The 13,789-nt window shown below is 34.4% G+C and overlaps 1 protein-coding gene across 1 annotated transcript in view; it reads left to right on the top strand.

The window, feature by feature from the left end:
• LOC142335837 (uncharacterized) overlaps positions 1 to 7,982 on the top strand; it is a 38,824-nt gene extending 30,842 nt beyond the window's left edge. Inside the window, exons 6-8 of the mRNA XM_075384165.1 lie at positions 757 to 922; positions 3,098 to 3,177; positions 7,787 to 7,982. Coding sequence (XP_075240280.1) covers positions 757 to 922; positions 3,098 to 3,177; positions 7,787 to 7,921 — 381 coding nt within the window. The 3' untranslated portion in view covers positions 7,922 to 7,982. The remainder of the gene's footprint in view (positions 1 to 756; positions 923 to 3,097; positions 3,178 to 7,786) is intronic.
• The last annotated feature ends 5,807 nt before the right edge of the window (positions 7,983 to 13,789 follow it).

Below are 13,789 nucleotides of genomic sequence, written 5' to 3'. Positions count from 1 at the left end.
TTATTCAATTTTTTTGTTGTTTTTTTTTTCAAATAAAAAAGGGTTAACTTTCCTCAATAAAGAATGGCGGATGAGGATACAACACTTGCGGAAACGATTTGTGAAAAACTCCAATGCTTGGAAAACCTCTGGAGAAGATGGATTGAAGTGCAAAAAGAATTGGAACCGAAATTCTATGGAACTTCTCTCGACATAATTTTTGCATGAAGTGTTGATATTGCAGGTCAATATCTATGCCAATTTTCAAGAAAGTCGGACAGTAAAGGGCGAGGAGTATAACCCCGCTGCTCCTCATATTTCAATTCGTATGCAGATGTATATAAAGGAGCGTGTTGATAGCTCAATAAAAATGATGTCAGATGAAACAGATGGTGCTCATTTAGTGGGAATGTTTTCAACAACTGTAATATAAAATTTAAATGAAAAGCACATTTTTACATAATTGAGTATTTTAAGAACTATTTTTGTATAAAGGAAGATCAGACATTCTAAAAGCTGGTAATGCTAAGATCTGGCATTCTGAGATTTGCACGAGCGTTTTTCAAGTAATGGTTAGCACACTAGCATTGTAGGTGCGAGATGCTGGTTTGAATCCAGTATTGGTCCATTTTCGTATTAGGTGCACCAGCTAACACCCTCTTAAGATGTCAGAATAGAGCCCGCTTCAGTCACGGACCCAACCAATCTGGGTTCCTAATCTTGATTACGAATTATTTTTGAAAACATTCACGAACGATATATCGATTCTATGTTTAGGTGAAGAGTAAGAATGATTGTGGAATAGGGGAGCTATTTGTGGGTTTCTTTGTCTACTACCAGCAGTTCCAATTTGATCAGTTCGAACTGGATGTGGTCACTGGAGAGGTCAGACCGAGGGTGTTACAAGATGCAAACTACAAAAATATCAAAATCGCTATCAGAGGTCAAAATCAAAAAAATCAAAATAATTTTAATTTATACTAGCTCACAGCCCATTTTTTCTACACGATTTTTTTTACAAATCATTTCAAAATTTTTCTCATTTTTTTCACCATTTGACGACAGATATATATGTAAGGTACGATGAGGTTTATATGTTCAGTAAAGCCATTCTTCAGGAAAACAAAGTAATGCCAAAAAAAATGGTATACTTAGAACTTGGGCATAACGCTGAGACCACACCGATATGTTAGCAGAAATAGACATAAACTTTGGTTTTTAAAAGCCCTTGAGCATAACTTTTTTGTTGAAAGGTTTTCTTAAAGTTTCCACCTGGCAGAAACAAAGAAAATCTGACTGCTTCAAAAAATTAAGAAATCCATTTTTCCGCAAAATTTTCCAACAATTATTCAACTTAATTTTTGAAACTGCTGAGATAAGGTGCTTGTCGAGCCAGCCTTTGTGAGCACAGAAAAACTGTAATTTGGTCCTTTACGCACCTTAGATCTTTTTTTCGTGGAACCTAGGCACACTAAATTGGTCGCCCGATTCCACAAGATGACTTTTTGGCATTTTGTGAAACTGAATCAATTTTATAAGTGAAATCTAATGAGTATAGTTGTCGCCTAATTTGCATGCCTTTATTGTTTTAAAATGAAACTTGCGCTTCAAACACATTTTGGTTATTTTTAATTATTTTGTTTGCAAAACGCGTATTTTAGTTGCCAATACAAACTCATTTCAAAGCAGAATAAAATGGTGTCTATTAGAGTATGCATGCAATCATCAACCTCCATTCAGTTAAATCCTATACTATATTAAAACATGTGAAAAATGAAAGAAATAAACTACAGTTCTTATGTACACAGTCAAATCCAAACAATATTACTCAAAAAATAAAAAAAAATAAATTTCGAGGTTTTTTCCTCACTAGAGCCAAGAAGTCCGCTGAAAAACGTTTAAGAGATTACCGGAATGAACAGAATTTGACCAGAATCAGCGGAACTGCTGAAGAAAGATGAGAGAAATTAGCGAATTTGATTGGGAAAAATACGACGGAAAATTGATTGGGAAAAAAAGGAGCTTTGGTTCTTAAAAGCCCTCGAGAAAAATTTTTTTTGTTGAAAGGTTGTCTTAAAGTTTCCACTTGGCAGAATCTACACACTTGGGAAAAATACGACGAACGAGCGGATTTTGGGCGGAATAGAAAACCAAAAAGGAGTGAACTTTGACTCGAGCAGAAGTTTGATTGGAACAAAAATAAAAACAAGCAACGGATGAAACAATAAGTATATAACATAGTACATTCTAAATTCAAGAATATTTGTTCTTGCATAAGACAAGATACGTTTCCAGGCTCTATAGTATAGTATAGGCTCTATAATATAGCTATAGGCTCTTAAATTTGGTTATAGGCTCTATTGCGCTTTTTTTGAAGTCTCAACGGCTTTTAATTAGCGTTTTTTGATTCCCCTCAATTTCCGCTCATTTATCGCATTTTTGATTCCGCTAAATTTCCGCTCATTTCTTGCTTTTCTATTCGGTTCAGCCTTTGCTGAGTTCTTGCCTTTTTTCGGCTCAAATTCCGCTCATTTCTTGCAGTTTTATTCCGCTCAATTTTCGCTCATTCTTGTCAAAAAAATGTAAGGGCTTTTAGCGAATTCTGCTAAACTGTCCGCTCAAATTCCGTTCTTTACTTACAACTTTTCCACTCCATCCTCAACCCAAGTATACTTCTATCTCCCAATACATCGCAATTTTTTTTTAAAAAATGAATATTAATCAAGCCAGAGTATTTCATGTTATATTAACACGAAACTAACGGAGTGGTCAGAAACGGATCGATTTTCTGGAAAAGTTTCAGCTCCAAATAGTTCTTTGTCCCGTGACCTGATTTAAAATTTAAAAAGAGCAAAACTGAATTTTCACAAAATATTCTAGAAAATATATCTGGCCAAAATTGATAATTGATGTTACAACCATTTATTATGAAAAATATTGGATGATTTTGTAGTTATTTATGATGCTTTTAAAGCTGTTAGAACGAAATTGTAACGCATGATCATTTTGAGTTGTTGCCTTTTACGTACTACAAAAAGAGTTTAAAAAAACAACTTTGATTGATACTTCACAAAAGGATAGACACCATCATTTTTTTTGTAAACTTGCGATTGTTTAGATCCCTTCAGTGACAGAGTTGCAAGTGCCTTCGTTACTCAGTCATCATTTCTTAAAGAATTCAAAGTGAAGCTAGCGCAGGTACGTTTGCAAAACACCCCTTGTAGTATAGTTTAAGTCCTGGAAATGATGAGCAACCAGATCATAAGACTTATAAAACTTTTTCTTCTAGTTTGTCGAAAGAATGTTTTTATATGATCCTGAGTTTAAAATGATGCGCTGCAATAGAACGTTACAAAAGAGCATTCACTTGGGGGCGTAAATATATTGCTCCTACTAAGCTTTGGGTGGAAACAGAACACGGAAGATTGGCCCAGAAATACAGCGCAGAGAACTATACAAGTTGAAATCAGTCACAGTAAGGCTTCTACGACTAAATCAGGCCAAATTTAAGTGGGGTTAGTCATCAAATCTATTTTGAACTCAAGCGAAGACATTTAAGAGCGGATTATTCTTATGTTGCTTGCAATAATACTGATATAAATAGGAGTATTAAAATGCTAAATTATGTTACGTAAATCCGAACAGAACGACCCTAGTTAAGGCTTGATTTATGAAAAGACTGACCTCAACATAAAAAAGATTTCATGAATTTTAACTGTGTTGGGTTATGGGTTTTTGCAAGAGGAATAAAAGGCGTTTTTAACTAAGTAGAAAAAATTAGTTCCTCGAAATGAGAGAATAACAAAATGATATTTTACAGTAAAATTTAAATATTTACAGGAGGGATCTGATTATTAGATCTCGATTGTGATTTGATTTTGGGGACGAAAAAGGCTCAAATATCAACTGTATAGATACCCATTATCAGTGCGAGAAAGTCAAGATGCAAAACTAATCTGAGCACCATGATTTACAGTGGGGGTCGCAAGGGTTACCCAATATGGTTTGCTTCAGCAAGTTTCCCAGAAAAAACTCGCAGGGGTACCGTAGATGGTATGCATTTAAACTTTTCTAAGAATTTGTTCACATTTCCGCTGGTATCATAATCATTCAATACATGCTGGGAAGATTTTACATCAAATAATCTCATTCTAAGAATAGTTATCTAGATTCACCAATTTGAACCGAATATTGATTCTAAGCACCATTTCCTGACAATTCATTTATATAAACTTTGTGATTAAAATCAACTTGCTCCTGTCTTGGTAATCTGGAAAGTTAAACTTTTTTCTATGAATTTTCTGGAAGTTTCAGGACTATAGTTTGATCGATATTCTAACACCCCCACTTTAAAAGCAACCGGGTGTGTTAGAACACCCCCAATTCTAACACCCCCAACTCGAGAGAAGATATTTTATGTGGATTTTTCTTATGTTGGTTGTAACAATACTGATATAAATAGGAGTAATAAAATGCTATGTTATGTTACGTAACTCCGAACAGAACGACCGTAGTTAAGGCTTGATTTATGAAAAGACTGACCTCAACCTAAAAAAGATTTCCTGAATTTTGACTGGAAATAAAAAAAGACTGTCCTCGGCGTTGAACTGCGTCGTAATTCAAGCTTGTAAATTTTGTCCCCGATACATAATTTTGTTCTCGATTTTGGCTCGACCAAAGACTTATTCGACATTTCTACATGTCATCAATTTTATAGCGAATGCATTTTGTTGTTCTTATAATCAACATTTAAAGGTTCGCGAATTTTTCAACTGTGCTTTGTGTCGGAAATGTAGCCCACAGAAGAGAAAATAACTGCATGCAAGCATTACTTCAGCTATGATTTCTTGTTGCGTGGAAATATGAAAACGAATGTAATCATATGGAAAAACGAACAGAAATTTATACTCCTGCAGGCGTGAGTTGGCCTATTATAATTGTCTCGAAGAACCCCGCATGACGCTCCTCTATGAAAAAATTCAGTCTTTCCCAAAAATTTTCAAAAATTTTTTGCCTTGACCCGCGCATAGAATTAGGCTCTACTTATTTAGAAAATTTGTCCAGACTTAAACTGGTGCACTCGAACGTGTGTAATTATTGTCGATATTTGGCCCGCCCCTCGCTTTGAATAGATAAGTTTTTCATGAAGTAAAGGCTCAACTAGGGAGTGATTAAAGCACTTAAGAGACATTTATAGAATACACATCAATTAAACTCAGCAGATTGATTATCAAATCTCCTTTATTGTTCCGAACCCCCCCCCCCCCTTTAGTGGGGAGGGAGGAACTATATACTCAAATGGGTTTTTTTGCTCAGACAATTTTGGCCGATCGTAGAGAGTTGTGAGTGGTATCATTAAAAAGCACGTACATCCCAGAATATGGAATTAAAAAGATTGTTTCAAATTTTGTCTTTTACAGGGAGTTATTGAGGTTTAAATTTTGTGAATATTCGACAGTTTTATTCACATTTTCAGTAATTTTTGCTAAAATTTGGCACAATTATGCTAATATTATAAAGAATGTGATAAAATGTTTAACGGCAGAGTGCTATTAATACTGCAAAAAACGGTAGCGATAGAGAAGCGTTGCTGAATTGTTTGATTGCACTCTCTTTGGCTAAAAGACTTTTTCCTTCTTTGACTTTTTCCTTCAAAATTTGAAAAAAACATGCTTTTTCGGTCCACTTTGTTTAAATTTGCCGAAAACAGAGACCTAAAAATCTCTGACACAATCTCTTCAAATTTCAAAAACAAGCCAGTTGAAACTCGGCGCTCGATAAAAATCTTTTGGAATTAAAATTTTGCTATTTTTTTTTTTTTACAAATTTAGGTCGATAATTATACAAAAAGCCTTATTTTTTTTTAAAAAAATCAAATTATTCCGCTCCACAATTGGTCTAATTTGCAAATAGTTGGAACACTTGATGAGTTTGTTGGATGCGAGGCATAATCAGGGAAAGGTTTGATATTGTCATAGTTTCTTACAATCAGAATTTTTTTAATTTTTATTTTGGTGCTGCCTTTTTGCAAAAAATTTTTCTTTTGTTTTTTATGTTAATTTCCCACAATTTTTTTTATGCACAGCACCATTGATCAAAACCCTTAATTATGTGAAATTAATGCCGAGTGTAGACGTAGTTTGTATTTAGAGAATATAATGGTCTTTACGGCTTTAAAGACGAATTTTAGTAAACTTTAACTTAATTCTTGTGTTTTTCCTTCAATTGTTATTATTTTTGCAGTCTGATTACTAAGTCTCACCATTCAAAGACCCACAAGGCTTCTTTAAAAAAGTGTAAAAGAACTTTCTATGTGCATTCGGTTGCTACTTAACGTCTCTTATGTCATTGAATGTATTTGTTTTAAGGAAATTCAGTGTTTTTGAACTTAAAATTTTTTAATAATATTTTGTCAACTGTTAGATTGATCTCAGTACGTACAAGTCAAACTTACTTTCTTATTGAATTCAAACTAATTTATAATTTTGTGTTGGATTGTTTTTTAAGGACGGTTTCTTGGTTTTGATATTACGAGTTTTCATACAAGCTTTTGGTAAATTTCTACTTTACTTAACAATCTAACTGGAAAACACGTTACAGAAATGCTAACTAAACGTATGTATTGTTTCCATAACATATGGTTTCAAGTGCGGCCACACCGTTCTCTTGCAGACTTTGTTAGAGTTTTTTTTCAATTTTGCATGTTTTGTTGTTAATTTTTGATGTTGTATGCCAAATTTTGGGTAATTAAAGGTCTTAATAGACAACTATGGATAAATGAATGAACTTATTAACTGATATCGGTATATAGCTAAAAGTTTTTTTCACTTTAAAATAAAATTTGTTCATAAAAAAATAAAAGTTTTCTTCAACTTATCCCATTTTGTTCTGGTTTGGGTTTTTTCTCACTTTACAGTCTAATTTTTATAATTTTTAGCTTAGCATCTCCTTAGACAAGTCACATGTCGTATCCATTGAAGTAAAATTGCTCTTTTACGGTTTTATTTTCTTCAAATGGTTTTTCTTCTTAGTACAACCGAATTTCAAAAAATTTTATTTTCGTGAATTTTGCATATTTGCTTATTTTTGTATATTTTTGTTTTCTTTTTACAGTATCACAATACTGGGCGGTTTTCTGGTCGATTAAAAAACGAAATCAATTTTTCAGATGTTTAATGTTTAATTGGCTGGGACATGGTTTTCCAGCAAATTATTTCGTGGTAATTTTTTCGTGCAAATTTCCTGCCTGTGTTTGTTGTTCTTTTTGTAGTCGTATTTCATAACCTTGAAAATGAAAAGTCTCAGCTGCTCTCTGTGGAAGGATAAAATAATCTCTCAATGATGTCATTTGATGTATACTGTTTCTAATCAGTTTCACATTATTTCTTTTCAACAAAAAGGCAACGTTTTGTTAAACTTTGCCCTTTTGCTTATTTCTTGTTGACTTGTTACCAAGTTGCATTGAGGAATAGACCCCTTTTTTTCTGATGAAGTACAGGTTAATTTATTTTAGTATAGGTTTTATCCGATGCCACTTTGATTTGGTTTATTAATGGTTTTCAAAAAATGGACAATGAACAAGTTATGGTCTGGTTTTTATAGCCGTATTTTCTGGTAGTCATTTGATGGTAGTCACGGGTCTCATCGGCCCTTTAATGTAGATTGTTTTATTCATTTAGTAGTTTGTTGAACGATATGTTGATATGTTTGTTTTTTTATCTCTTTAAGTGAAAAATGTAGATGAACGGGGTCAGAACTTTATGTGCGAACGCACATTACCGAGCCTCCTTCTTTTGATTATTATCAGATGGAGAAACAACTCGGCGACTCGACCAACAACTTGGAAGAATTTCTGAGTTTTGCGGGCAACACGAGAAGGGAAGAGGTCAGAGGTCAATTCTTGCCATCTGTGGCCGCATCGCCAATGAGCACTGCAAGATAGACAATAAAATCAGAAAGTGAACTCATAAAAAAGAGGAGCAGACAACAATCTCTGTGAAACTGAAAAATTCTGTCGGATTGGATCGTAAATATGACACTTAATTCGATATTTGATATTGCTACATTTTAGGAGAATTTACAATGTTTTCATGTGATCACCATCTATTTGCAAAAACTGAAATTTTTTACATAACCTAAACTTAATCGGGCATGCCTCTGAAAATTTCGATTCTCGAAATACTTGCGATCACGGTTTTTAAAATTGGGTTGTAATTTTCCAATATACTGAATCCAAATCTGTCAGCATTTTTGTTAACAATTGAACTAAAAATCTACATTTTCAGGGACATATTGTTTGCAACGTAAGTTTCAAAACTACGTTTCTCATAAATTGTTTCAAGTAAACTTTGCATAAAAATTTTTCGAAAGTTTACCTCACACTTCTAAAAAAAGTTTTTAAATTTTTCAGTGGAAAATCAAAAAGATCTTTCTCTATTCGATCAGTTATTGCAGCGCATAAGTACCAACGACCGCCATTAATTAAATGTTTTCCTTGATGGGTTTTTTTTTTTAAAAAAAAGCTGATATTAATTAAATATCCCAAAGTTAATGGGGAATGCCTCCGTTAAAGTTAAATTTAAATCCCAAAATTATTTCTGAATAGAATGTTTTAAGCTAAAAAATATACCAGCAATTTTTTTTTATCTTTTTCTTTTGCTTATAATTACAAACAAGTTTTTGTAAACAAATGTTTGTTAAATAATTTGGCTTCAAATATAAACGCTTGATGATAATTTTTTTCAGTTCATTTGAATTCATTTTTCTCTAAAAGAGCATAGTTTATACACCAACCAAGGAGCACTCCGAAGACTTTTTAAAATTATCGCAAAGTTTAGCGCTTAAATGAACGTAGGGGCAACACTTGACCAAATTTTGTTAGCACTGACCAAAATGACTCTGCGATTCTATATTAGAAATTGTCCAGTTTTTGTCGCATGCATTGAGCAACAACAATTTGAGAAGAAACAATACACTTGGGTTCTCAGTCATATTGAATTTTATTTTACATGTAAAAATTATCACCGTGCTAGATATTAAAAGCACGAAATTTTGATCAGATTGTCTCGAATTCGTGATATCATGTGAATGATTATACTTTCAAAAACCAATTGCTTAGTCGCTTAGAAGGAGGCAAACTTAGTTCTTATGCTCAAAAAAATTAAACATCCAGATTTTATTCAAACAATTATTCGTTTTTCTTCATCTTGGTTATACTTAATTATGATTACTACTTATCTTGATGGTTAAAACATACATTAATGATAGAAGCAAATAGATCTGGTTAACAAAAATCTTCAATTGCCATTGCAGTGCGCCGCCACAAAATAAAAAAGTGATTCAAGGGACCATGCATAGGAATTTAATGCAAAGAGTGATTGGAAAAGTTTTGTTATCGCCCTTGATGAAAATCAAGAGCTCTGGAAAAACACTGTATTGGCCTGAGTGGCCATCCAGTATTGTCAATGAGCAACAGCAGCAAAACTGAACAACATCTCAACACAAACACAGTTCTAAAAAATGTGCATGAGCCGATGTTTTTTGTTTAATACATAGGAAACGTCAATCAAAATTTTGTGAGTAGAATGAAAACACTGCGTGCTATTCAACTCATTTTCACGACAAGAAAGTTAAAAACCTTCTTGTCCATTCTGATATCATCTTATTTAATTGAATTCTGAAACCGCATGGGGTATATGAGGCTACAGGTAATGGATGTAATTCTAATTCTCGTTGGCGAAAACAGACTTTTTGTTACGACTAGAAATTTCGCTGATCAAAATAACGATTCTGCGGTGGAACAACACCTTGCTGAATGTTGTGGTACAGCCAGCGCATAATATCGAGTAGGACCTAAATGATCCATGTTGCGGGTTTGAAAAACTAATGACAATTGAAGCGCTCTACTCGAAAAAGCTAAAATTGAAACTAAATACGCGCGGTAAGTGCTGGGGGTGAGAATTAATATAAAATTATTTGTTCGGTTGTACATAATCATTTTATTTGTTGCAGTAAAATTATTATACGATGTACTTATTTAATGTTGTACCTAATCTTGAAGGCAGTATCATAAATTCATTTTAAGTTCAGTGTCTACCACTTTTATTTCACACATTATGTCTGTTGCCCAAATTCCCGCTCTTGGATTTATGTGTTAACATTTAGTTATGATTTCTCAGTTGCTAACTGTTCTAAATTTTCTTTCTCTTTGTTTTCCATCTCTGAATAGTTGCCTAATTTATCTTATTCCTTATCAGCCGTATTTTACTATCTGAGTAAAATAGACAAGTGTCAGGCAGACGATTCGCTAAGCGAATTCATTTGCAAAACAGTGTTAAATTCACTTGCCACAAAAATAAACGAACCATAAATTTTAATTTTGATTGGCACTGCAAGTTCAAGTACACAATATTGTTTGTGTACGACATGGCGCAAACAGCAAAGCAAAAACGAACCCACTCGGCATCGAGCCTTTCTGGGGAAAACCGAGTGCAGACCCTCCGTTGAAGTGGGAGATATGGCAGATGCAGGCAAAACTGGCTCTTCTTGCGAAGGAGAACATTGCATTAGACATTTTGCTTGAATCAAAGCCCGAAAGTGTTCAACTACCATTAGAACCGATTTACGAGAATAAAATAACAGGTTCCTCAGCTCAATCGGAACGAGAACGACTAGCAAGAAATGCGCAATTGAAAATGAACTGGGAAATTCGATGTCAGAAACAGATGGAGATTGGGATCATGTGTGGAGACAAGCCATGGACACAGGCAGACCGTAAGACTGTATCAATGCTATATCTCAGTTTGTACACCGAAGGAAGACGCATCATATGTAGCAGAAACCCGCATCTCAAGAGGGACATACTGACAACAGTGGAGCTTTGGAATATCATGGAATCTACATTCATTCATCAGCGAAACATAACCTTTGATAGGTACATGCTCCTCACTACCAAACAGTAGAAGGGGAATCCATTGAACATCTCTTTGGCAAATTGAAAGAATTGTTCTGGAATTATGATCTTGGAAATCAAGAAAAGATACACCGATCAGAGATCTTTTCATTGCAAGTATGCAAAATCCCGAAATTCAAAAGAATTACTTACAGAAACTCTCGAACCGCCCCAAGCCTTACGTTTGGTCGTAAGAATGGAACTCGGACAACGGAATCAGTTACAGATTTCAAACACACAACCCAATTCGAATGTCAATGCTATAATTCCACAACGGCCTTTTCGCCAATCAAATCAACGGCCAAATATCTCAACTTCTATTCGACAGTCGAACCAACTATGCCGTAATTGTGGCCTGACTTGGTCAGCAAATCACAAGAGTAAAGGTAATGCAAAAGGCAGGACGTGCGATAATTGTGGTTTACATAATCACTTTTCATGAGTATGCCGTAAGCGGAAGTCTTCATCCACTAAGCCCACTCGTTCTAATGTTAACTCAATGGAGGAAACTACAATTAAACAGTCTGTCAATGCGATCCAAAATGCAAATTACAATCCTCAATGTGAATTCAACTATGATAGTTCCGATGATAACATTTTAGCTAGCATTGCTAGTAACAAAAATCAAATCGATTCCAAGAATACAACTTCACAGATCGGAAACACTAAAGTAGGACTTCTCATTGACTCCGGCAGCGTTTGTAGCATTTTGAATGAATCTCTTGCTACAAAAGTAGTCAACAATTCTATTCTTGCACGATGGCTGACAACAGCACCTGCTCAAGAACTCAAGACCTTTGCTAATGAACCAATGTCTGTCATTGGAATGATGCAAGCGCCGATAGAAAGTAATGGGTGGCGGATCGAAGACGCCGAATTTGTGGTTGTTCAAGACGGACTGAAACCACTGATTAGCAGAGACTTATTTGAAGTCCTTGAAATTTCAATCACTCAAACTCTTTGTTCAAATGAAGGTAGTATGGTCAACACTATCACAACTCAGTGCCCATTTTAAACACTCATAGCAAATCATTTTCCTCAACTTATCTAACGCATTGGCAGATCAATAATTCACATAGTTAAATCTAAATTTCACAAAAATTTCCAACCCAAAAATCAAAAGGGTAGAAGAGTACCCAATAATTACAAGACCGAGTAAATAGTGAAATTAAAAATCTTCTTAAAGAAGGACACATAGAAAAACTTGATAATTGCTCTGATCAATATTTTTCCCCTATAGTTATTACAGTTAAAAGCGACCAAATAATAAAATTAGCCTTGGATTCTAGAATTCTTAACAAATCCATACATACAAATAAGTATCAAATGCCAAATATTCAAAATTAAAAAACAGAACCAGCGGAAAAAATCTATTTCTCTACTATAGACCTAAATTACGCGTATAGCCAAATGAATCGTTACCCTGACACAGCCAAACATTTTAATTTTAATATCGTCCAGGCGACAAGACAGGCACATACCGATTTAGAAAAGGGTTTTATGGACTTACAGACATGCCTGCAGAGTTTAAGAAGGCGATGGATTATAACTTAATTGGTCTTAAAAACACTTTTTTGGACGACATATTGATTGTAAGCAAAGGTTCAGAAGAGGATCATTTTGATCTTGTAGTAGATTGCTTAAAAAAACTGGACGCTAGTAATCTTCGTATCAATCTTCCTAAATGTCATTTCGCGAAGCAAGAAATTTCATGGTTGGGATATAATATTACCCAATCAGGGACAACACCTCTAGAAACTAAAACTTCGGCAATCGTTTCATTGCAACCACCTAAAACACTTAAAAAGTTACGCTCATTCCTTGGTTCGGAGCATTATATTAGTAAATTTATTCCCAATCTAGCTCAACTTTGCCATCCTCTAAGACCCCTTCTTCGTAAATCTACAAAATACATCTGGACTGACGAACACATTAAACATTTTAATGCTCTAAAAAACACGAATCGCGAATCACACAGAAAACATTCCCTATAATTCGCAACTCGAAACACGTATAAAATGTGATGCTTCTCTCCCTGGCCTTGGAGCAGCATTAGAACAATTGACAGTCAATGGTTGGAAACCGATTTCTTTTGCATCTAGAGTTTTAAATAGTAATGAAGAACGTAATAGCATCAATGAACTTGAACTCCTTGGAGTGGTTTGTTGCATAGAATATATTGAAAATAACCTTTATGGCAAAGAATTTTCTATCATAACTGATCATCGAGCTCTTCTTGCAATTTTAAAAGAACACAGACCAAGCAAAAACTATAAGTCGTTTATCACGATGGGTTGATCGACTTTTACCCTATCAGTTTAAAGTAGAACATTTGCCAGGCTCAAAGATGGGACATGTCGATTATATATCCCTCAACCTTTATCAACCGGCAAAAAGTTTTTCTAACACATATACAAAACAAGTATTGAATATAAATTTCGCTAAGCCTAAATTGTTAATAAAAGACAATACGTCAATCGCTCCGCAAAAAACTAGTTCAAAATTACCCATGAAACGTAATCCTATTTTTATTAGTGACCCCGCAACGCGCGTACGCTTAACAAAAAATAATTCAGCATTCGCTACGCGAATATATCATTCCAATCTGCTCCCTCCTAACACTATTAATTCGGATAGTGAACATGCAATGCGCGTACGTTTAACTCAAAATAATTCAAAACTCGCCAAACATAGCCAAATCAAAATTGCACCCACATTAATTGTACAAAATTTGATAGCACTCTCGCAACGCGAGTACATTTGACTCAAAATCAATTAGCATTTGCCCAGGAGATTCATACTTTGAAATCAAATACTCCCAATCATAATATTTTTGATTGTGATTTTGATCCGCGAGTA

Source organism: Convolutriloba macropyga, chromosome 3, assembly GCF_964194025.1.
Source record: "Convolutriloba macropyga chromosome 3, txConMacr16.3, whole genome shotgun sequence".
Taxonomy (NCBI): Eukaryota; Metazoa; Xenacoelomorpha; order Acoela; family Convolutidae; genus Convolutriloba; species Convolutriloba macropyga.
Note: the sequence above shows the minus strand (reverse complement) of the source record. Positions and strands in the feature narration are given on the sequence as shown.